The sequence below is a fragment of the Brachyhypopomus gauderio genome, chromosome 18, assembly GCF_052324685.1.
Source record: "Brachyhypopomus gauderio isolate BG-103 chromosome 18, BGAUD_0.2, whole genome shotgun sequence".
Classification (NCBI taxonomy): domain Eukaryota; kingdom Metazoa; phylum Chordata; class Actinopteri; order Gymnotiformes; family Hypopomidae; genus Brachyhypopomus; species Brachyhypopomus gauderio.
The window spans coordinates 19,519,362-19,544,616 of record NC_135228.1 but is presented as its reverse complement, the minus strand read 5'-3'; the positions used below and the strand labels follow the sequence as shown (position 1 = coordinate 19,544,616).

General features: G+C 46.6%; 2 protein-coding genes across 7 annotated transcripts; one reads left to right on the top strand and one right to left on the bottom strand.

Annotated features, from left to right (window-relative positions):
- The first annotated feature begins 28 nt into the window (after positions 1-28).
- On the top strand, positions 29-20,358 carry rimbp2a (RIMS binding protein 2a). 4 transcript variants are annotated; one of them, XM_076979797.1, is made up of 20 exons: positions 29-44; positions 179-297; positions 889-939; positions 2,063-2,262; positions 3,179-3,277; positions 6,352-6,431; positions 6,598-6,707; positions 7,320-8,120; positions 8,391-8,542; positions 8,813-9,559; positions 9,728-9,856; positions 10,003-10,149; positions 10,352-10,457; positions 10,878-11,003; positions 11,974-12,143; positions 12,757-12,925; positions 13,086-13,186; positions 15,083-15,154; positions 15,390-15,536; positions 17,738-20,358. In XM_076979797.1, the coding sequence occupies exons 5-20, from the start codon at positions 3,263-3,265 to the stop codon at positions 17,924-17,926; spliced, it is 3,261 nt and encodes a 1,086-aa protein (XP_076835912.1). In that variant the 5' UTR covers positions 29-44; positions 179-297; positions 889-939; positions 2,063-2,262; positions 3,179-3,262; the 3' UTR covers positions 17,927-20,358. The 4 variants fall into 4 exon arrangements, with proteins under 4 accessions (XP_076835912.1, XP_076835910.1, XP_076835911.1 ...); XM_076979795.1 differs by having other exon boundaries at positions 3,132-3,277; XM_076979796.1 differs by lacking the exons at positions 29-44; positions 179-297; positions 889-939 and adding an exon at positions 4,652-4,889 and having other exon boundaries at positions 2,182-2,262; positions 2,803-3,277.
- LOC143481696 (uncharacterized) lies at positions 16,569-25,255 on the bottom strand. 3 transcript variants are annotated; one of them, XM_076979799.1, is made up of 3 exons: positions 21,897-25,255; positions 20,792-20,931; positions 16,569-17,274 (listed from the first exon to the last, which is right to left on the bottom strand). In XM_076979799.1, the coding sequence occupies exon 1, from the start codon at positions 24,536-24,538 to the stop codon at positions 22,595-22,597; it is 1,944 nt and encodes a 647-aa protein (XP_076835914.1). In that variant the 5' UTR covers positions 24,539-25,255; the 3' UTR covers positions 16,569-17,274; positions 20,792-20,931; positions 21,897-22,594. The 3 variants fall into 3 exon arrangements, with proteins under 3 accessions (XP_076835914.1, XP_076835915.1, XP_076835916.1); XM_076979800.1 differs by having other exon boundaries at positions 16,569-17,030; XM_076979801.1 differs by having other exon boundaries at positions 22,345-25,255.

Here is a 25,255-nt window from a genome sequence, read left to right as displayed (position 1 = left end):
ATCTTCTCAGCTCCACACAGCAGGAGATCTGACTTCTGCAACAGGTAACGTACCCAACAATGTTCATGCACGCATGCTCACACACATGCATGCACGTGCGTGCACACATGCACTAATAGGGGGCTCGGACGGCAGTAACCCAGCTTTCTCGTGAGCGTTATGAATATGGGATGTGCAGGCACGGTGAGTCGAGGTAAAATCAGAGCTGTTGTGCGACTGCGCAGCTGTAATCTAAGCCCCAGAGACCTGCTCGCTTCCCCTCGTGTCTGCGTGTTCTTCAAGGCGGAGCCGCGACAGGTAAATGAAGCAATTAAAGCAGACAGCAGGCACATCAACACTGCAACTCCACTGGGACACAGTCTGAGCACTCACACACACACACACACATCCACACATCCTCATAGGGACACAAAGAATAATCTGAGCAGAGGGTGTTGTGCAAAGGGAAAGCCCGTCAAAGCCCTGGACATACTCTAAACTTTCTACTTTTAGCTAATTGCTTCTGCTGTGACAAACACAAGGGTCAGATGAGTTGAAGGAGCACTGATGAGCGATTATTAATGTCTTATTAGGGTTGCTTCCTGCCCCCCACATAGTGTCACTTTGTACTGGATTTAATTCCAGATAAGTCAGAGATCTACACACACACACAAACCTTTTAAGGAAAGTAGCAGTGTTTTATCTCAAGCATAATTTAATATAACGGGAGACATAAACCTTAGTTTGTTATAGTGGAAGGCATGTGTTATAATAAATACTGTTTTAAAAATACATCATAAATGAAATGTTTAAAGAAGAATATTTTGGCTCAGGAAACTATTCCCTAACTAGAGTAAAAATGAATTTGTCCTGTGTGCTGAAGTTGGAACTGTTGTGTCTTGTTTCTAGGCTCAGGCTGAGAGTGATAGAGAACGTGAAGGAAAGATCTGTTTGCTAGAGGTAAGGGAGGCTCAAACCCCCCCCCCCCCCCCCCCCCCCCCCCCCCCCATCCGCCGCGCCCTATTAAAGAGCACCAGCATGAGGCTGCCTATCACAGACATGGTCAACAGAGCCTGCTGTAGCGCCCGATGAAGAGAACCCATCCGGATAATCTAATGTCTACTGAAGGGTGGCAGAAACACCAGCTTGCATAGCTGTCTTCTCAGACAGCCGAAACTAGGGCGGGTGCTGCAGGACACAGTGTAGTCTGTGCACTGTCTGTGACTGCCTGCCAGCCATCTGACTGCCTACGGCGTCATTTGGTGTATGACCCTCATTCTCATATAAACCCTCACATTCATGTCAACGTGTTTTATTATTTTTTTGTTGTTGACCCGGGTTTACTTTTGTAGATTAAATGTTTTGTGTTGTATAGTTTGTATTTTATTTTGATGTATTGTTTTGAGCGCAGCCATTCTGTTTTGTGGATGCATGTTTGCAAGTTTATGCCATTTTGTGCATGTGCTGCTAAAGCTCCCTGGGCTCCATTACTGACCGTTCTTTTCTCACTGAGCTTCCATGAGGTCAGCTCTGACTTAGGAAGCACATTTGAAGTGATCGATAGTTTCAAACCTCAGTCTTCTAAAAATAATTGTATTCTGGTCTGATTATATTGTTGAATGTCCCAAGAAATTAAGTTTCTCAGCATCAAGACCTCTTTGCCTGGACGAAACTGAGGATTTCTTAACGCTCCTTATCTGCATAATGGTTTGTTTAGACAATGGTCTTAACACGCATTAGGGGGCTTTATCAGCTTAGTAATGTCTGTGTAATGCAGTGTGGCCTCATTATTTAACACTGCTTTCTATGGATGTGCAGAGTTGTTTCCACACAAAAGCTGCAGCTCATTTGAGATCTCAGCCAGTAATGGGCTCTTCTTATGTAAAGCCCAGACAGATAAGGGTTAACATCCCCGTGGCCTGTGCAGGAAGTAGCATAACGAGCTGATTATGCGAATACTTAATGAAGTAGTAGAATCGCAATGGCCCACTTTACAGGGACATGATGAATATTAATTAGCAAGTTACATAATCTGATGTTTGTTGCTCTTTTTCTCTTTCCACTGCTTCTCCAAACATTAAAGGTCAAAGTTCACAACTTGGAACAGAAATGCCGGGTCTGAGAGTGGAAAGCGTTACATTTTGTCAAACGAGCTGAAGAAATTTCACCTGGAGTCAGACACTGCAGAATTTATGACTCCTGATCCCAGGAGCTGGCCAGAGATTTGCAGCTTGCCCCAGAACGCTCTCTGCCACATTCTCAGCGAACTCCACAGTGGGAAAGGTGAGCTAAGCATATTTAAGATGACTACAGCTAACCAGATATAATATGTACAATACATTTTGCATCTTGACAGCTGGATGGGGCTTCGGTGGCAGAGCATTCTGGAATATTTCTGATGATCAGTATCGTGAATGAAGCTGAAATGATAAATGAACCCACAAATGTCGGGTCTTTCTGTCTTAATTTTTTTTGTAAACCTAAAAATCTGCTGCTATAATACTCAAGGAGCATCATCTTGTTACCATTCCACCAACCGTCTTCCAAAGCACGTGGAGAGGCTTTGTATCGTCCGTCGATATTTCAGAGTAATTAAAATATGTCAGATTAGTGACCTTTGGAGGGAGGCAGCTGTGAAGAGACAGCAGTCAGGTGTTGGGAAGTTAATGCGATGATTATGGCCAAGTTAATGTGGTCTTCTTATCAACATATGCAGGTCACATTTCAGCACTGTGTTCTCTGACAAGAAATACATCAGTTCAGGTTGCAATAAGTATGTATGTCGGTGATAAGGTGCACAAATTGCCATTATAACATCAACAGGCTCCTGTTTTCAGACACGGAAATGCAACAGGCCCAGCGGAGGCTGAAGCGTGGTATTTTGTGCACAGTGGTAGGCTGACTCCCGCCTGCATGATTTATGACCTTCTATAAGCGAACTAATTCGGTTTCAGTGCATTTGCTCTCACTATGAGTGATGTAGCTCGTGGTAACATGATCTCTTCCCTTGTGCTAACTCACAGCCTCCCTTTCAGAGTTACCTGCGATCGCTTTGGGGCCCTTGTTCACCATGTCCTTAAACACAAACACCTGTAAGACAGGTGGTGACTGACAGGCACTGCCGTTGGGATGTGTTAATCTATGTTGTGCAGGTGATGACCGATCTGCAGACCCAACGCTAATCTCTCAGCTCCTCCAGCCACTGCAGGTCAGCAAAGACGAGCCTGAACTGGTTAACAAAGCCACCGTCCCGACCCGGAACCAATCCCGACACCCTTGTCCAATGAGCACCTCAGAGGTGTGACAATCTCTTCTATTATAATCATAATACATATATGTAATTCTCTGCTAGGAAAACAGATCAAATATGGGCAGAGGTAAGGAAGTGTGGAAGGCATTTGCACAGCAGACTCTTCATTCTTTGTAGTGTGCGACCTAAACATTCCTTCAGACTGTGGTAAATAGAGGAGCTTGTTTTGTTTTGTTTGTCTTTTTTTTTTTTTTGTTTTGTCCTTCCTTCACCCCACCCCACTTTTCTTTTGCAGTTTTAGAAAGTGGTTCTTTCCATTTTCCTATTGGCTCAGGGGCAGGTAATTAGGAGGCCTCCTCTGTAAAGGACAAATGGCCACGTCTCTTTTTAGGTTGCCCTCTGAGCTGCATTCTGGGTAATGTTGCTCCTGGAATGTGTTGTATAGGGAAGGAATGTTTAAACTTCATGTTAGCGAGTAGTCTTGTTTTGCATATTTCTAAAATCTCTTTGGTTTTATGATTTTGTTTGTAAGACGTGACAACCTCTCCAATCTATGAAGGCTTGCCGTGTTCATAGGACATATGTTTGTTAAAGGTGTTTTTATATTGAAAGGTCTATGCTTTTGGTGTTTGACAACAAGCCCATTGGGTATTGTTAAAGGTAGACCCAAGCCCTCCGGAAGCTTCCAGAAGGGCTGGAAATCTTGTTGGTTTGTGTTTGGTTGTTGTGTGGATTTTTGTCTGGTAAAAGCTTGTCCTTTTTAAAAACTGGCATTGCTCCAAGGGTGCCTGATGGGCTTAGGAACAGGAGACGATGACTGGCTCAATTTCACACTGGCTTGTGTGCTTTTTTTCCTTACTAGTGTGTGGTTTGAGGATTTAAGGATTTGAATTGAATGCACAGGGGAAGGACTGAGTAGTGAAATAGGGAAGTGTTAAGCTCCATGTAGACTTATTCTCTCTGTTCTTTCCCTTTCTATCCAGGCCCCATTGTTTCTGACCCACTGGGTTCCAAATAGCAGTGACTAGATCACAGCTTTGGAAGCTTCCTAAGGGGGAACCCCCCCCCCCCCCCCCCCCCCCCCCATTTTTAAAAATAAGTAGACATTTTGGGATTTTTTTTCTTATATAACAAGAATAAAGTAGGTTGTCATTTTTTAAATTTGCACTCTAAATAAATCTTTTTTCACTTTGAAAGTCAGGTCTCTGTCTCAGTAAAAGTGAACCTGTGATTAATATTGCGACCTAGTGCGGGTGCCTGTTCTGTACAGTTGGATCTGTCTGCTTTACGAGCACACTTATATTTTGGTCACAACATTTTTGCTGATGCAGGTTGGACTGTTCTTTTGTTAGACTGTTCATTTGTCTGTGTTTGGTATTCTCTGTGAACTGGATTTTTTTTTTCCTTCCGGAAAAATTCCAGTTAGTGCCTCTGCGAGTCACGACAGACTGTTGGGACACTCCGCAGACTGCCAGCAACCTCTGACTGCTGCTGTGAAGCTTTAACTATGGAGGAGGCACTGCAGCAGCGGAGAGGCCTGGTTCAGCAGCTGAAACACGAGAGCGATCTGCTCTGGCGGGAATGGGCAGCGCTCTGAGGAGGTTCTGGTCCTGCTGCACCTGGATCGGTTATGGGGATTCCTGGCCAAAGAGAAACCGGGGTCAGTGTTCACGGGTCCTCAATTAGTGTTTCTCCTGTACTACCTGAAAGAATAGATTGATTTAAACAGAATGCAAGGTTCTATTTTTAGAGGCATTTCTGATATCTGAATGATTGAAGGAGATAAACAACTGAACGTGTTCGTTTGTCCTCTGTTACTGGGCAGACTTTGTTCATGGCCGTTCAGAGGGAGAGGCCAGTTCAGAGGCATAACATAGAAAGACCACAGATACGATTATTGCCATTTTGTAGGAGTTGAACGGGCGTTCAGAAATCTTGTTTGAAGGTTTTGTGCTCTTTGCCTGAGGGCGACAGTAGTTAAGAGCACCATTACCCAAATTGGAGACTTCCTGTGACCTTTCTGTTGAATGTCAGGGTCCACCCCCCACCAACAGGAGCTGAAAGTGTTGATATGTCGTCACGTAACATCACCTTATTGGGGGTGAGAGGTGAGGCTAGCACACTGGAAGTGGAGAACATACCTGAGGGTGGCTGAGGACGTGGTCTTGGTCATCAGGGTCTGGGGAGAATTGAAAGCACATATAACGGGAACGGATACGTCAGCACATCTGTGGTGTTATTAGGATACGGCAAGTCCCTTTGCTAACCCTAGAGCTCCGCCTATAGGTCTCAACTTTATGTCCACAAAGTTGGCCCCTCCCCTTGACACCTGAAAATGTTCTTCTGTGAAATCCTTCTACAACTACAAAATCCTATCTGGGACCTTCTCGGTCCTCCCCCTGGTCAGCAGGGGACAGATGATGAATATGTAGTGCTTTGTATCTGCATCATGCATTCACATACCAGAAATGCTTCTGAAAATAGAATGTTTCTGAGCTTTATGGAGATAAATCAATCTTCCATTTACTACAGGAGCAATGTTAATTGAAGGCCTGTGAACAATGGCCTCGGGTTTTCTAGGGCCAGGAGAGTTTTTTTTATATTGAAAGGTTCATGCATTGGAGGTTTGTAAGAGCAAACTCAAACACATTTTTTGGACCAATGCTCTCCATTACATTGCCGGATAACCTGTGGATCGATGGTATTTTGCTTCCTAATTAACTATCCCTGAGCTGATATAAAATGGAACAATTTTACAAACTTAAAACTGCAAAAGTGGATAAAGGGGGTTGGGGTGTTGAGGGAGGAGCTCAAAGTGTCTCCACCTATTACACGTGGTAATTAACTGTTTATGAAGATTGGGGATCAACCCCCCAAAATGGCGAGTGAACTATTGCACCTCCTGTTTCTACAGTCTGTTCCTTCCTCTGTAGTTGCTGGTTAATAAACAATGTTTTAGGATTTAAAAATTGTGCAATTTCATTGAAATTCTAATCATAAAAATAGCCGAACCCTTAATAGTTAGAGGTTAAAATGTAACTTTCTGTTTATTTTGGTTGGTTTGGGTGGAAAATGTGGATATCATGCAAATAGACTTGTTTCCCTGGATGATCTGTTGATAGATGGATGATGAGGTGAGTTCAGCTCCCAGGTCTAAGGCGCGATATACTGGTCCGGTTCGCCTCTGCACTGCCCGCTACAGGTGAGCTCGGGGTGGGGAGGGAAAGAACATTTTTAAATATAAAATATAATAAATTATATTATATAATAATATAGAAATGTGAATACATTGTCTACATACATTGGCTACATACATTGTCTATGCCCTTTTCTCATTTTATTCCTTTTTCCTTTGTTTATCTGGTCAGCTATAACCCCTATGATGGACCCAACGAACACCCGGAGGCTGAGCTGCCTCTTGTTGCTGGGAAGTACCTCTACGTGTACGGAGACATGGACGATGACGGCTTCTATGAAGGTGGGACACGTTTGAGCTCTCTTGTTTAGTCGTCAGTACTGGCACATTAGCTACATGTCTAAATTAAAATGTGTAACATTTAATTGCATTATAATGAATTTCACTGTGTGATCTCAGATGATTTTAAATATTTCAGACTTCAAAGGATCTGATTGTACATTGTTTAATTTGTCATATCATAATTTGTCATATCACTTTTCAGTGTAAAGCAGATTTAAAAGTAATTCCCCATAGAATCACCAACACATTGTAGTGCAGATTGTTAGCTTTGCTAATTTGTCACACGTCCTATAGTTAGATGGCCAAAAGCACTTAAGTGCACTTTCACCGGGTGGCTAGGGCCAGTTTTGTCATGGTTTCCGTTGTACTAATTAGATGCTCTATTTTTAGTGGTTAACACTTATAGCAGACATGGCTGCGGCTGTAAATTATCCTCCTGTGTCGGTTGTGTTTAGTATCATTACAGGGAGCAAAAGCAGTTTGCTAGGATGGGCACCTGGAAACATATGTTTGTTGACTTTATCTATATTGGCATATGTTCAAATAACATGTTTAAGGGGAGAAGAACGGAGAACGCTTACGTACCGTAATCTGCGTTTGCTTTGCTTCCAGGAGAGCTGCTGGACGGCCAGCGTGGCCTGGTACCCTCCAACTTTGTGGAGTTCGTCCAGGACAAGGAGAAGCCGTCCGTGGACGGGCCGGAGGAGCACGAGCCTCTGGAGCATAGCTGCCTGAGCCTGACGACCTTAGACGGAGGCGTTTCTCTGGACAGCCTGAGCACCGATCCCCTCGGTCCCTGCAGGAACGGAACCGGGGTTCTGGACGACGAGGACCTGGCCGACGACATCGTGCCTTATCCGAGAAGGATCAACTTGATCAAACAGCTGGCCAGGAGCGTGATAGTGGCCTGGGAGCCTCCTCTGGTCCCCCTGGGCTGGGGCAATATTAACAGGTACCACGTGTTGGTGGACGGGGAGGTACGTTCCACCGTGCCCTTCGGGGGCCGGACCAAACTCCTCCTGGAGAAGCTGGACCTGGCGGCCTGCACGTACCGCGTGTCCGTGCAGAGCGTGACCGAGCGGGGTACGTCGGACGAGCTTCGCTGCACCATGCTGGTGGGCCGGAACGTGGCGGTGGCGCCCACGGGCCTGCGCCTCGACGACATCTTGCGGGATTCGGCGGAGCTCTCCTGGCTGCCGAGCAACAGCAACTACTCGCACACGGTGGTGCTGGACGGGGCGGAGCACGCGGTGGTGAAGCCGTGCTGCTACAGGCTGCGCTTCGCCAACCTGAAGGCCGCCACCGTGTACAAGGTGAAGGTGGTGGCCAAACCCCACCAGGTGCCCTGGCACATGCTGCTGGAGCAGAGGGAGAAGAAGGAGGCCGGGGTGGAGTTCTGCACCCAGGCTGCAGGTCAGACACCACTCCAACGTCCTGCAGAGGAACTGGAACTTAAAAACTTTGTAACTTTTCTTTAGAAGCATTTAATTTACTGAACAAGGACTTTATCTTAATCAGCTGGTCAGCCTGTCCATTTAAACGGTCACGTTGCTGTATATCTCTGTTCAGACTTCCCTCCTCTGCATGCCTTGAAGTGAGAGGAGGTGCTTTATTCTAACGTACGGTGGCTCTGCTGGACTATGTCTTACTCTGACTGTTCCCTCCCCCTCCTCCCCCATCCAGGACCTCCTTTACCGCCCCATGAGGTGCATGTCCAGTGTGGTCAGGCTCCGGGGATTCTCCAGGTCCACTGGAAACCCCCTCCGTTAACTCCCACAGGGACCTCCAATGGTGCCAGTGTCATCGGCTATGCAGTTTGCACTAAGGGCCAGAAGGTGAAGACACAAATGATTTGCACACCCAACCCCAGCTTTCTTTTCCAGTTGAATTCATTCATCTAAACATCCCCAGCTCTTTTTGTTGATTTAAATATTTTACATTTATTTAGAAAATGCTCTTGCCCTCTGTTGGGGAATGAAAGTCATTACAGTCAGTAATGTTGTGCAAAATACTATCTTGAAATAGCCCCAGTTTATTCATTGCAGCTATAATGTGTAACCACATGTGTATCCTGCGCTGACCTGTCTCTGACTTGTTGGCTGTAGATTGCTGAGGTGTTGTACCCGCTGGCAGACTTTGCAACAGTGGAGCTGAACCGTCTCCAGTGTTTGGAGGCCCATGAAGTTGTGGTCAGGACTTTATCAGCCCATGGAGAATCCCAGGACTCCCCGGTCGCTGTCATCCCCAACAACCTGCTGGGGCCCCCACCTCAAGGTCACCCTCCCCCTCACCACATCCAGGCCCCTCTTGCACTGCAGCCGGCTCAACCTCTGCCCCCTCGCCCCGCCCTAGCGCCCCCCATGTCTGCTCTAGTCCCTCACACCTGTCCACAGCCACACGCCCACCTCCAACCCCTCCCGGTTCACCCAAACCAGCTGCCCTCCCACCTGCAGCCCCATCCGATGCCTCCGCCCCCACACCCATTTCCCCCGCCCACCATCCCAATACCCCAGCCCACCATCCCGATGCCCCAACCCCACATTCCCCAGCTGGCCCTTCCTCAGTCCCAGAGACCACTAAGTGCCAGAGAGCTGGAAACCAAAGACCAGGTGCCAGGCATGCTTCATCCTCCGGGGGGCCCTCACCAGCCTTGGGAGCCTGCGTGCTCTCAGCCTGGCCTGCCCTCGACCCTGTCGCATGGGCACACCCTCGAGGCCCCGCCGTGCCCTAGCCGACGCTCGCCGTCTCCCCAGAGAATCCTCCCCCAGCCCAGGGGCACGCTCATCCCCGACACCATGGCCAAGGCCATCGCCAGGGAGGCCGCGCAGAGAGTAGCCGCAGAGAGCGGTCGGGTGAGTGTGGACCGAATCTCCGAATTGGTTCGAAAATCGGCGATATGTGAAATGCGTAGAGCAGTTTCTGACGAGACGGAATGCGATTAGAAAACGACGCGCTGCGAAATCTGTTGGAGCGCTACGGCGTCAGCGATGAGGCGTCTGAAGTAATCTGCATGTATCTAGATGGAGAGGAGAAGTCAGGGCTTTCACTCTCAGAACTCAGATGAGGAAGAGGATGAGGAAAGCTATCAGTCCCGCAGAAGAGGAACATCTGTGGATGACTTCCTCAGGGGTTCAGAGCTGGGCAGGCAGGTACGGGAGCTGTGGGTGGGGCTACCATTTCTTCTTATGCCATGTTTTAGTCAGAGGCCACAGGCAAATGTCCAAACAAAAAAAAAAGATGTCTTCAGGTTGTGCGAGGCTTGTTTTGTCTGGTCTGATTGGCTGTGTCACCTCAGTCCCACTACAGTCACAACGAAGACTACCACACAGAGAGCAGTCGGGGCTCTGACCTGTCTGACATCATGGAGGAGGATGAGGAGGAGCTGTACTCCGAAATGCAACTCGAGGAAGGGCGTCGGCGTGACTCGCACGGCGCTCATAAGGTGGGGCTTCGGCGGGGCACTGCGGTCGTAAAGCCTGCCGTCACACACCGTCACGTAAAGTTTCACGTAACATTTCACGTAAAATTATTAACAATGCATAATACTTGAATATTTGAACCAGAACGTCAAATTAAATCGTGAAACTGTCTGTTATTCTGCGGATTTAACTGGAGTTTGTTTCTACGTTCTTGTTCGTTTTAAGGCCGGAGGGAACACATCTTCAGGAAGGCTGATTCGGAACACCAATCGGAGGCCCGCACAAGGTTCTTCTCAGCCCCGGCGACCTCCCCTTATGGTCCCATCTATTGGTCAGTGGCCTCCGCACCCAGCATGTGACTCAATCACTTGAGCTCTCAGTTCTGCCTGTCTGCAAACATGTCCCCTTAAAAAAAAAAGTCTTTCATCATAGAAGAGGACAGGAAAACGTCCGAGCTCCTCAGTGAACTCTGATCTCCCCTGTGTTTGATCCATGTTCATACTGTCAGTCCTTCTATTCAGTTCTATTCAGGTTCTATTTACAGAAACAAAAGTTGTTTTTTGTTTTCCCGCAGATTAGTGATCAATCCCGCAGACTGTTTCTTCCCATCTTATGCCATCCAGGGGTTTGTGAGGTGGCTGCTTACCTGCGTAGCGTCCCCCGACTCTGTCATGTGGCCACTGATTGGTTAGGCAAAGGCGGCGAGGGGCACTTTGCATGGTAACAGCTCTATGATTGGTGTTTCCCTCAGAGATAACCACTGAGAGTAACAGTGAGGGCAACCTCTCTCCGCACACGGAGGATGTTTACTATGCCAGTGTAGCGCGGCACAGGACGTGTTCCTCACGGAGGCACGGGGGCGGCAGGCCTCCCTCTGGTACGTGCTGCGGGTCACGCCCGGCGCGGGCTGTCGGAAGAGGTAGAAAGAACGGAGCAGGCTTGGAGTGATATGCCTTTAACAGCCTTGAACTGCGACGCATGAGGCACCGGACTGCAGAGATGGACAGACTGTGTTGAGCCTCAGTGATCCTCAGTACCTGCGAGGTGGCTGCCCGTAGTGGAGTGTTTGCTTCCTCCATACAGAATGCTCCCACCTGACCTTGCTGTGAAACACCTGCTCTACCCCAACCTCACACCTGTGCTTTCACTTTGGCTGTGCATGACTGGGAAGTTAAGTGTGGTGCCGTGGACGCTAAACCCTGCAGACGTAGAGGAAACCAAGAACCGAAACTGTCTGCCACACAGATTCCGTTCCAGAATGTTGGGCGTGTCTGACCAACCCTTTTTGGCGTCAGTAAGTGCTGTAAGACTGAGAGAAAACAGGTGCAACTTTCTCTAGGACTAATCGGGCCCATCTGACTGGTCTCCCTCAGGTCCAGCTTTCTGCATGGTTACGGAAACCCAGGCTGTGTGTTCTGTCTGCGTCCGTTGGACACTGTTGCATGTTTCTGGCTTGTTGCTCATATGTAACATGTTGCCGTGTCGAAACACTAGCCCACGCCATATCCATTTCATTACATCGTCAAATGTTTGTCTGTTAACCCACTTATGGAGGAAATACTGTGTAATGGACTAATGACTGCAAGAATTATTACAAAAGTACTAAGCATGGACAGTCTTACTGCATCGTCAAATGCAGATGACCACATTTCGAGTTCATCTTTATAGGGTTATTTCTCTTATACAGGTTGGGTCAGTGATTTAACATGGTCAGTCATAGTGCATGTTAACAGAGGGACTTGGATGTGCCCATATTTGGCTTCGCAATGATTTTCCACACGTTTGGAAACACGAATTCTCCCGGCGCTGGTAGCCCAGTTCTCAGTGTTTTGTCTACTGTGCCTCAGATGCTTACAGGGATCAAAGACGACGTTCTCCTCCCAGCTACGACGAGTCGGAACCTGAAGACTCCTTCAGAATCTTCGTGGCGCTGTTTGACTATGACCCGCTCTCCATGTCACCGAACCCAGACGCTGCTGATGAGGAACTCCCTTTTAAAGAAGGACAGATCATCAAGGCAAGAGATCTCTGGGCCAAGGGTGTGCTGGGCCAGTCGTTGAGGACAATATTACATCCGTGTGGGGGTACTGAGAATTTATAGAACTGGGATGAAACCGATCCCTTATGTTAAGGCCAGGGCATTCCTGTAAATCTTTTAACACTGGTCTGGAGTTCAACCTGTTTGCCATCAGAGTTCCCAACACTAACACATGCACGTATGCTGCAAGACACGCACGCACACGCGCACACACGCACACACGCACACACACACACACACACACACGGCATATCTCCATACTTGCCCACGTACACAACTCCACCAACACACTTGAAATAGACACTTGGCCACTTAACATTCACTTGAACTATTGGTATCATCCCCTATTTAATACCCCCACATTAGACCTGCATAAATTGGTAATATATTTGTACCTTATTTTGTTCCTATATTTTTTCTTTGTTACTTTTATTTATACAAATACAAATAGGATTTTTATAAGCATCTACCTCTCACACTGGCATTTCTAAGTTAGTCTTGGTAGTATGTTTGACTGGACTTAACTGCACCAGTTACACCCACACACACAACACGTTCTTGAACCTTGGATATCTTCTGCTCTTCTGCTTAGGTGTACGGGGATAAAGACACTGACGGCTTTTACCGGGGCGAGATCCGTGGCCGATCGGGCCTCATCCCATGTAACATGGTGTCAGAGATTCGAGCTGATGATGAGGAGACTATGGATCAGCTTCTGAAACAGGGTTTTCTTCCACTCAACACCCCTGTGGACAGAATAGGTACTGCGTTCCCTCTAAATCCCCACAGTCCCTCATCCAAGCCCCTTGATACATTTTTATTCTTGTTTTCTAGTGACTGCTCAGGAGTTCATCCTTCTTGAATGAGAGATGCTTCTTTCCTGAGAAGTGGTGTATCTGAATAAACTCTCCTTCCTTACAGAACAGAACAGAAAAGGTGGTCGCCACCCTGTGGCTACTAGAAGAATGGTTGCCCTTTACGACTATGACCCCAGGGAGAGCTCACCAAATGTGGATGTTGAGGTGCGCACAGCACGTCCACACACTCGTGTGTTGCTATCTTCGCATACAATAAAGTTGGAAACCCTGACTCTAAACCTAACCTCAGTAACCAAAATAGAATCCTTTGCCTAAAGTGTATATTCATGGCACTGTATACATTTTTATTTAGACATGCCTAGGAGACATGTCTCGCCATGAGCCTTCAACTAACATCAAATCAAAAATACAGGAGAAACCAATAATGAACCACATAACAAACCATGCTATAAATAAGATGATTTATCCCATGACTTGGTTTGGAGTTTCTTAGAAATTCTCGAATAGAAAGCAAATAAAAATAAAAATACACAAGAATACAATAAACCATACACTTAGAAAAGAAAAGGCATATGCACACTAATAATATAGCATTAATTTACCAAGAGCAGATCAACACAATTATACCCAAGACAAGGGTCTGCCCAACCCTAGAGAGTAACATTCATAAATATGGTTTAAAACTATCTTTGTGTAATCCAGCACGAATAGATTTCAATGTGTAAATCTAAAGTCTGAGTTTGCTTATTACCCATTACCAGTATTGTTATTTATTAGCTCTTCCACATGGGTCTGGAATATCATCAAAATAATATTTTAAGCATAGATGGTTTTGAATATTTTAATTGAAAATATCATGCCATAGCATGCTCATTACCTTTTCCGATGGCATACTTGAGTTGTAAGCAGTTCTTTGTTTTGACAAAACAGCATAACTAGCATAATTGTATCATCATTTTATGTTGAATTACATTGTCATTATCAGTCACATTTAAAGCTGTTCTCTTTTAATGTGGCAGAAAGATAATTACTTGTTATCTCTAAGTGTAAGACATATTTTAAAGCTCATTACTACAGGTGGAATTCAGAGTAATGAGTGTGTTTCAGATCTCAAATTTAGATATTGTTGCATCATTGACAGTGCTTCATATTCTGTAACTATATATAATGATTTGGTTATTGCCAAAAACTACTTAGCTTCTGTATTAAAATCAATATAATGAAATAGGCGTCAAATAGTTATTCAAACAGTTATATGTACTATAAAACCAGTACTATGCATGCCTACCATATTTATCCAAAAAAATGCACACATGACAGCACTACTAAATATTTTTGTGAATTATATTGTGGCCAAAATGAAAATCACTGTTAGATCTCATTCCAGTCACAGCGGTAGAAGGAGGTTTCACTCCAACTGGAGTTTCTCTGACTGCTAAAGGGTTGCTGCCTTCCAGAACATTACAGGAGCATCTTAAAGGAGCCCCACCAGTCCCAACTGGCCACCAGTTACCCTTGGATAAGGCAGAATGCCTCACAGAGTGTCCTTCATTTAGATGGGGCACACCCCCTGCATCAAGTCAGACCTGCTGAAGCAAACCCATCTGTTTAGTCTCCACCACAAAACTGTACGCGGATTTCCAAAATCATGGGAGAGATCTCAAATTTCTTAGTCATTAGAGGGATACACTGGCTTTCAATGAGTTTCAAAAGATGTGATGGTATATGGTCATCTTGCCACGTGAAGAGTATTTGAGACGTGAGACTAGTGGATGTTTTGGTGAAAGGGATTGAGGAGTATGTTGTGGCGTGACCTGTTAAATGGAAAACACTCAAATCCACCCAAGCATATAAAACATCATTCCAGACCTGTGTCAGAAAGGTAATACGTCGAAAATTAGTTTTTACGCCAGATTAAACATAATTTTAAACCATATTAATGAATGTCTGGCACCCTCTAGGGTTGAAATGATGCTCGTCTTGTGTTTAATTCTTGTTCTTGGTAACAAGAACATTTACTGGTTCATTTTAGTATTTTCATTTCTAATTGTATGATTTGTTGGCTACTTGTGCTTTTTTTATGTGTCCTTCCTGCTGCAGGCGGAGCTAACCTTCTGTGCTGGTGACATCATTGCTGTGTTTGGGGAGATAGATGAGGATGGATTCTACTATGTAAGTGATTGTTCTGAGGCTCAGTCTATGTTACAACACTGGAGTAAACCTACTTGAACTTAAACCATTTGATTTTTTAATTCATCTTCTCTGTGCATCACTGAGTGTCTGATCTTGCTGAGCTCACTATGCGCAGTGTATTAGGACAGTGCGCCTCGTGTACTGAGCGGTGGCAGAAAGATAATTACGGCTGTGTCTCTTGTGTCTCCGTGGGTTTTTATTTATTTTTTTGCAGGGTGAGATTAACGGACACCGGGGCCTGGTTCCTTCCAACTTTCTAGAAGAAGTGCCTGATGACGTGGAGGTCTATCTCACCGACACGCCGTCACGCTACGAGCAGGAAGAGCCTACGCCTCCAGCACCACGCCCCGACACCAAACGGGTAGACCATCGCCGCTCCCGGCACTAGACCCTGTGTTCATCCATCCTCCGTTTGAGTTCCGCCCGCCCGCCCGCCGTAACCGTGGTCTCTCGTGTTTGTTCGTTTTGTGTGGTGCGTAGTGCTTCCCAGTTCTTGCCCTTTCTTGCGTTTTTGGAGAGAGAGAGTGAGAGAGAGAGAGAGAAGTGGAGTCCAGTTGGGCCCCGAACAGCACCCAGACCCAGTGGCATGACCCGCTGCAGTGGGCCGTGTTGATAGGGCATCCTAAGAGGACACTGGGACAAAAGACACACCAATCCTCATTCCCAACATTGGGGAGGGAGTGACACTTAAAATGTCCTTGCACTGAATTGCGACAACCTGCAAAGTGGCCAGTATGCACATTTAGCTTCACTGCATTATGCATATGTCCAAAGTGTTCTTGCCAAGTGATTTGTAACACCGTTTTGAGTGGCTAATCTAGAGAATAATGTAGGCTGCCTTTCACTAGACAAGCATGCCTTTTACAAAATAAACTTGATAACTTTTTATATAAAATAAAGGTAGACGTTGGCCTATGTGTTATCTTGCTTTAAAAAGGCTTTGTTTCTTTTTGTATATTGCACACTTCAAAAATTCTATTTTTCAGATCCTAATAACTTTGAAAACCAAAGTTTGAAAAATAATATCCATCTGGTCTCCTACAAAAAAAATAACACCTTTACTGTTATGATAAAATCAAAGAAATAAATGGAATCAAAATATTAAGATGACGTATTAGTAAAAATCTGTTCATTTGTGTATTTGTGGTTTTTTTTTTAATATATATATATTTTTCCCCCTCATGTTTGGTGTGTGAATGTTATGGAAATGATGCTGCCCCCCCCTTTCCAAACACCCCCCCACTTGGCAAAATCAGAGGGAGTTTGTTCATTTCCCATCTTAACAGGTTCTGTTTTAGCTATGCAAGGGAGCAACTGGGGATAACGCTGGTCTCATGCAGAGAAGTCCACTTAGCCCAATGACTTGAAATTATACAAACATAATTACATGAGGTTAAGGAAGTTTGCATTTGGTTTATTAGGTTTCGGCATTTTCACAAGACGTAAGGTGCATAACCCCCTCCGTCTACAAACACAGCAGGCTCTGTATCAACAGACATGCTGTGTGAAGCTTACTCTGTGCTCTGTGCTAATCTTGAGTCCACATATTTGTTCATAGGCTGCAAACTTAAAAGTTACTCTTTGACTTTCACTTAAGCATAGCTAAAGGACATCGTTTTCCACTGAAGTTACAAAGGCTGATCTGGCACCCCATTGCATCAGACGTTATTATGGTATCTGCGCTTTGTTCCTGTTGTGTGGGATTTTAATGTGCATTTAGATTGTTCTGCTGCTAAAAGTAAAACCCTGTCCTCATGGGTATCCTGCAAGTCTCTCTTCTGTGTCTCCAAAATGGCAGATGGAAAACTCGTCCAAAACAAGTTTGTTTTGTGATGGGCTTCCTGGAAATGTAGTTCTGTGGATTAAATTAAGGGGTTATCAGAAGATATCCAACACTGGAATAGATGTGCGACTTTAAGTGCAACCCAGGACCCCGTCTCCATTTTCCAGATGCCCTCCGTGCGTCTGCCGTTTCAATTGGAGCATTGTAATTCATGGTGTGGTAGGGCCTCTTCAGCAAGCTGACTCATGGTTTGTGTTCCTGCACACTTTGTACTCGGTCTGTACACAGTTTTCTGAGTCATGGCCGAAATGAGTCACTGTATGACAAAAAAAAAACTTTTAGGGCATTAGGTAGCAATGTATATAACTAAATAAATCCATATACAGTCATGTATATCGCAGTCATGGCCTGGTGGTTAGGGAACTGGTCTTGTGACCGGAGGGTCGTGAGTTCGATCCCCAGACCTGAGGCCATGACTGAGGTGCCCCTGAGCAAGGCAACTTAACCCTCAACTGCTCACTTGTATAAAAAATGAGATAAAAATGTAAGTCGCTCTGGATAAGGGCGTCTGCCAAATGCCATAAATGTAAATATACAGAAAGAAGGCTCAAAAAGTAGGACTGTAGTGTCTCCCCACACACACACACACACACACACACACACACACACACACACACACACACACACACACCGTCTAAGCTAGAGCAGGCCAGTGAGGTGAAGTCACACTCGCTGTTTAATGTCCTGCACTGTCCCCTTCCTGATGGGTGTCTCATTAGGTGCCTGTGGAAAATCCTGTTCCCGCGCCAGCTCCCGGAAGACCAGCGTCCCCCACTGTGCGTCCCCTGCTCCCTGTGGGCCCCATCAGGCCCCTGAGCCCTGCCCGGGGCCCCCGAGACATGACCTCCAAAAAGAGAAAAGGACTGCTCTCCAAAGGGAAGAAACTGCTGCAAAAGTTCTCAAAGTAAAGGTCACTGATTCCTGTACAGACAAAAGAAACCTCTTTATGTGCTGTTTAATGAAAAGACGGGCTCTGATGCATCAACGAAGTCAAAAGTGCAGCGCGGATCTCATCAGTGAATATACAGTAATGTTCGCATTCATGTGGCAAGCACATATATTAGGATGCTTTGCCGTTGGGGCAAGAAGCATTGATATGTGGTTTAAAAATAGCTTTCTCCTGATTAAAAAAAGGATATCTTCTCACAAGGATGTAGATGATGTTAAAGCAAAGACGTTTCCTACATTCTTGTACAAATGAACCAGATTCATTGCCCTCGTGCATCAGTTCTTGACAGATTATTGAAAATGGAGGCAAAAATTATTCAGTTTATTTGGCAAGATATTAAAAATATTCAAAGATAGCACACAGACAAAGGCCCTGACCTGTAATAGAATATCGCTATGCTCACTAATGTCCTAAATGGTAAACTAGATACTATTGAGAGAGACATTCAAAATGTCTAAGCTAAACCAAGAGGAAGACCTTTTAAATAATGCAGTGGCCTTCATCAAAACACAATAAGCATGATCTTTTACATCTGAATTTTTATCTATACTGGTCTTGGCCAAGAAACCATGTATTGTTCTCTCACCTGTGCATACTTGTGTGTTTCACTATAATAACACATAATGAAAGGTTCCTGAAATACTGTGCTTGCCTTCCAAATGCACAAAGGTGTGGTGAGTGACACAAAAGTGGTTATGTGAGTGTGTGTGTATGTGAGTGTGTTTTTGAGAGTACACGCATGTGAATGTGTGTGTATATATATATATTTTTGAATGTGTGTGCATGTGAATGTATGTGTGTGTGTATGTATATATTTGAGTGTTTGAGTGCGTGTGAATGTGTGTGTATGGACGGGTAGAACTTGCCCTACATGTTCGTGCATCCCTTAAACTGAAAAGCAAAATCATAGTTAAGTGCTGTGCTGCTAAATACACAGTGTCTCATTTTTTTTTTGTAGCCTGTTGGTAGGGGTGTTGTCCTCTAAACAAACAAACATTTATAGAGAGATGTTTTCACGTTTCTTATTTGGCACATGCCTTTCTCTGGGCGCCTGGAGGCGGCTGTGTGATCATGACCATGGCATGAATGACTTTTCCTTAGCGCTAAAGCTATCATGCGTGGCTTTTCCTTAGTGCTAAAGCTATCATGGGTGGCTTTTCCTTAGCGCTAAAGCTATCATGGGTGGCTTTTCCTTAGCGCTAAAGCTATCATGGGTGGCTTTTCCTTAGCACTAAAGCTATCATGGGTGGCTTTTCCTTAGTGCTAAAGCTATCATGGGTGGCTTTTCCTTAGCGCTAAAGCTATCATGGGTGGCTTTTCCTTAGTGCTAAAGCTATCATGGGTGGCTTTTCCTGAGAGCCTCACTGCTTCCCACAAACCCTCAGTAACGATGCACATCCAGCAAACACGTAGCACAGTGAGGTGTCCAATCAGATGCATTGGCAGACCAGCGGAGGTGTACACAGTAGTGGAAGAACACCCACGATAGCTTTAATCAAACAGCCTGTACAATGTCACCTGGTACGTGACTTCAAAGGGGGAATCTCCTGGCACATTACAGAGTTCTGTTGTATGTCACATTTGCAACTGCAAATGCGAGATGGGCAAACCAGTGTTTGGCTGAATCTTCCTGTGCCTGACACTGGTTCCCACTGCACTCCTGTGTGGGTATAACCAGGGTATATATTATGTGTGTGAAGCTTGTACTCATGGCAAAGCAAGTAGATGTTCTAATATAAATCAGTTCAAGTGTTTTGACTGATATAAAAATTTCTATGGAATGAGTAGAGTTTTTTTATTTATTGTTGGGGGGAAAAAAAAGATTATTAAAAGAAACAAAGTTTGACTGCCAAAAAGTGACGTGTAAAATGTTCAGCTGTCTGTACATCATCAATTTTGCCAAAAAAAGAAAAAGGAAATGAGATTCATTTGTAAGCGAAATAACCTATAATTTTAACTATACTATGTTTGTGCAGTATAGTTTCTAATATAATACAGTACATAAACTATACTGATGAATACAACTATACTGATGAATACAACTATACTGATGAATATAACTGTGAATCTCACGCACTCATTCTTTGGTATGTGTGGTGTCTTTTGTTTGCATCACTCTTACTCTTTTGTACTTTTCTCCATTTGTAGATAATTTATATATGTTTATACTTGATTTTCAAACTTCCTTTTTTAGTGCATTGAAATTTAATATTCGACTGTGCATTGTTATTCATGGTGTCCTCAAAAAAAAAATGCTGAAGTCTGCAGTTCTGTGCTCGCTCAGTGAATTATAAAAAAGATAAATCATTGGCCTATATTTATGACTACAGTGTGACTGTGCATGTGTAATGTACACATTTTTTTAAGTAAATAAATTTGATATTTTTCAAATTTTTGTTTTGAAAATGTTTGCTTTGGTAAGTCCTCTCAAAAACTGGCAGTACACCCTTCAACAGCAGTACGTGTCGCACTGCATTTGCAACGTATGTCCTCAAGATGGCAGTAGTGACATGAACATGCAGTGAGGACGACAGCACCTGCTACCTGCTTCTTATTACCATAGATGTGAATAGTAAGTGATTCTTATTGAGATGAAAGTTCCCCCTGTGGACAGGTGAATCGAAAGCACATGCTGAAATTTGGACAAAAAGAAAACGAATACTCTGATTAATAGCACATGAACTCAGAAAGCTTACATTTTTTACTCAGTTGCAGATTGCCCGAGTCCTAGGAAGCGTAACTACATAAGAAATCAAATTGTATACAATAATCCATGCATGTAATAGTAAACCCTAACCATTATATCAAAAGAAATTTCACTCACTGGGCCATGTAGACGGTGTTGCTGAACATTGGCCAAAACAGGCATGGTCTGTCTGCTCAGAATGGCAATGCAGAAGCTCTTGTGCAGAAATGCGTTGTATTAAAATGCAAGACGAGACCCAGCCGTGGGATAGCCCTGTTCTGAAAGAGAGAGAGGGAGGCAGGGAGAGAGAGAGATGATTATGCTCATATATCACTGAGGCTAGGTCTTCTGGCTCCCAGCCCTAGTCTCCTACCAGTCAGGACTGAGCCATAATGATCCCACGGGGCTGTGGGCCAATGGATGTTTAAAATTCTCTCTGGATTTGACCTCTCGATCAACGCCTACTTTTAACACGCGCCCCAAGCTGGGACACGAGGACTCGTTCATCTTGCTGCTTTTCCCCGTGAATATTTCAGAGGTTTTAAAGAGCACTGTCTTCCTAGCCCTGGAATGACAGAGGTGTGTTCGACTGCGACACACTCAGGGCTAAAGCTGGACATATTTCTCACCATCGCCTTGAATACACTTCTAATATTTCTCAGATGAACTCTCTGGGCTCTTTCGACATGAACTTTCCTCGGAGCTCACGATCACCTTAAATGAAGTATCATATCCACAGGCAAACTCCCAATAACTTTTAAAAGTAGCTCCTCCGATAACCGAGCAACATGTCTGCAGGCTTATTCTGGTATTAGTATCCTGAGGGTCCTGTCTACCACACCCTACTATCCACACTAAAGTCTGGGCTAGAAATGTTACGAATTTGCTGCAATAAATAAATAAATACTGCACGTGCGGCTGCCACGCTTAGTTTTTGACCTCTGTCAGTCTTTTCATCTTTGCTCAGAGAAGATGGAGGTGGAGCAATATTGCAGCTTGGCTTTAACTTATCTCCTCGTCCTGTGGGGACTAGAGTGATATACATCCACAACACGCTCTGAGAGGCGCATCCATTCATCACCGCAGGAGAGACGCGGCTCGCGCCCAGGGAGGCAGCGCGCGCCAACGCGGCCTCCACCATTCATCAGTGTCACTGCACCTTTAACTGAGCCGCGGCAGGGGCCGCACGCACCGCACGCACCGCACTCCTCCCCTACTTCGGCCCGCCGAGCGATCTACTCACCTAATGCACTGTAACGTTTTAACAGGGAAGGGGTGACGCAATAGCGGGTTTTTTCAATATTTAATAAAAGATACGCAACCAAAACCAAACAGAAGCAGAACAATGGAAGGAGGACACAAACAATGACAGGGGGTATACACTACCAGCAATAATTAAGAGGGTCAATGAAGCACTTACATACACAAGCAACGAAACATCAACCAACCAGAGAATACAAAACACAGGAAAACCAACAGCGACACTAACAGCACAGGCGTGAACCACAATCTAAACAGAGAGACAGTGAACTAAACACAAACGCTACTATAAGAAATCTAAACAGAGAGACAGCGATCTAGACACACACTACTAAACACGTGGGGAGGGGAAGAACGGAGAGTAAAAGCAGATGAGAACAAAATGAACTTTAGAGAACAAGACAGACGTAGAACACGAGCCGAAGACTAACCTGGACCGGACAGCAACACACTCAAAGAACACAGGGCAACTCTACCTACAAACCAGAATCATACAGCAAGAGGGAAAAGGAGAGCACGGGGCAAGGCGAAAGGGAAACAGAACAAACAATGACCGACACGGAACAAAAACACTAGGGGGGTTTTATACAATGGAAACAAGACGGTGAAATGAGACTCAGGTGTGTGTGACAAACGACGAGGGCGTGACAGACAGGGGGAGGAACGAATCGGAGCGGGAAGCTAGGCGGGACCAGGGACGAGGGAGGGGCTGGACGTAACAGAACCCCCCCTCAGGGCGTGCAACACCGGGGCACGCCCAACAGGGACAAAACAATCCACACGGGGAACAGCGGGCGTGACCTGGATAGGGACGACAGGCCCGGGGCAGGACGGACGCAACGGGCCACTGACTGGACGCAATGGAGGACAGGGACAAGGGATGGGAGGCAGCACGGGGACCGGAGCAGACGGGCCAGGACAGGGGACAGAAACAGGGGACGGAACCAAAGGGGCCGGAACAGAAGGGACCAAGGGCACCGGAGACAACAGGCGGACAACAACGGAGACCGGGACGGGGACGAAATGGGTCACGACCTGGGGAACCAACACGGGCACAGGAACCCGGACGAGACCACCAGACACAGACACAGGGACGGGCACAAGGACACGGACAGACATACACACCGGGACAGGGACCAACAGGAAACCAGGGAGGGGACAGGGCAAAAAGGGGAACATAGGCGATCGCAAAACAGAAGTCACAAGAGCGTCAGCGTCCGAACAGTCCAACACGGAGCCAGCCCCAGGCCCACAGGCGGGCAAAGCAGTCACTGTGGGGGCTGGCGTAGACCAAGGAGTGTCTCGGGGAACCGGCGGAGCCGGAGGAATGTTCAGGGGAGCCGGGGAAAAGTCCAGGGGCACCGGGGAAAAGTCCAGGGGCACCGGTAGGACCGGCTGAGGGACAGCGAAGACAGGGGAGGCCGGCTGAGAGGCCGCAGGGACCCGGGAGGCCAGGCGAGGAGCCGCAGGGACGGGCCGGCAGGTCGTGGTGACGGGCTGTGTCCGCTGGCGGGCAGCGGGAACAGGCGGGGTCCGTTGGCGGGCTGCGGGAGCAGGCGGGGTCCGCTGGCGGGCTGCGGGAGCAGGCGGGGTCCGCTGGCGGGCTGCGGGAGCAGGCGGGTCCCGCTGACGGGGAGCGGGAGCAGGCGGGGCCCGCTGGCGGGGAGCGGGAACAGGCGGCGTCGCCGTGCAGACGTCATCGGCGGGCGTGGCAGCCGGAGCGACGTCATCGGCGGGCGTGGCAGCCGGAGCGACGTCATCGGCGGGCGTGGCAGCCGGAGCGACGTCATCGGCGGGCGTGACCGCCGGAGCGACGTCATCGGCGGGCGTGACCGCCGGGCCGACGTCATCGGGGGGCGTGTCCGCCGGGCCGACGTCATCGGGGGGCGTGTCCGCCGGGCCGACGTCATCGGGGGGCGGAGCCTCCGGGTCGACGTCATCAGGGGGCGGAGCCTCCGGGCCGACGTCATCAGGGGGCGGAGCCTCCGGGCCGACGTCGTCTGGAGCAGGCGGGTACGCCTTGCAGGCGTCGTCTGGAGCAGGCGGGTACGCCTTGCAGGCGTCGTTTGGAGCAGGCGGGTACGCCGTGCAGGCGTCGTCAGGAGCAGGATACGCCGAGGCGGCGTCGTCAGGAGCCAGGGATGCAGAGGCGGCATCATCAGAAGGCGGGGACGCCAAAGCGGCGTCATCCGGTGCAGGGGCAATGTCTACTGCAGGGGTTTTACCTCCAGTGAACCTCCTACGCATTAGGTTGTAGAACCCCTCCACAGTCCATGCCTCGTCTATACGAGTGGCTAGTATTATGTCCGCCCACTCAAGTGCTTTACCTTTTAGCAGAGATCGCAGAAACAGCACAAGCACCTGGTTTGGAGGTGGGGGACAAGTTAGGAGTCTAATGTATTCCGTACATTGCAGGACATATTTCTCCACTGGTGTACATTCTCCGTCGTACGCTTCTGGGCAGCGAGCCAGAGAAGGTAGGCATATGGGATTTCCCATAGGATCCCTTACCAGAAACGACTGGAGATTGTTGAGCTTATCCTGGAAATAATCGCTTACTCTAGTCTGTGCGAGGTTAGCGAAAACTGGCTTCACCTGCTGCGTCATTTCAACTTGGTCGGTCATTATGTAACGTTTTAACAGGGAAGGGGTGACGCAATAGCGGGTTTTTTCAATATTTAATAAAAGATACGCAACCAAAACCAAACAGAAGCAGAACAATGGAAGGAGGACACAAACAATGACAGGGGGTATACACTACCAGCAATAATTAAGAGGGTCAATGAAGCACTTACATACACAAGCAACGAAACATCAACCAACCAGAGAATACAAAACACAGGAAAACCAACAGCGACACTAACAGCACAGGCGTGAACCACAATCTAAACAGAGAGACAGTGAACTAAACACAAACGCTACTATAAGAAATCTAAACAGAGAGACAGCGATCTAGACACACACTACTAAACACGTGGGGAGGGGAAGAACGGAGAGTAAAAGCAGATGAGAACAAAATGAACTTTAGAGAACAAGACAGACGTAGAACACGAGCCGAAGACTAACCTGGACCGGACAGCAACACACTCAAAGAACACAGGGCAACTCTACCTACAAACCAGAATCATACAGCAAGAGGGAAAAGGAGAGCACGGGGCAAGGCGAAAGGGAAACAGAACAAACAATGACCGACACGGAACAAAAACACTAGGGGGGTTTTATACAATGGAAACAAGACGGTGAAATGAGACTCAGGTGTGTGTGACAAACGACGAGGGCGTGACAGACAGGGGGAGGAACGAATCGGAGCGGGAAGCTAGGCGGGACCAGGGACGAGGGAGG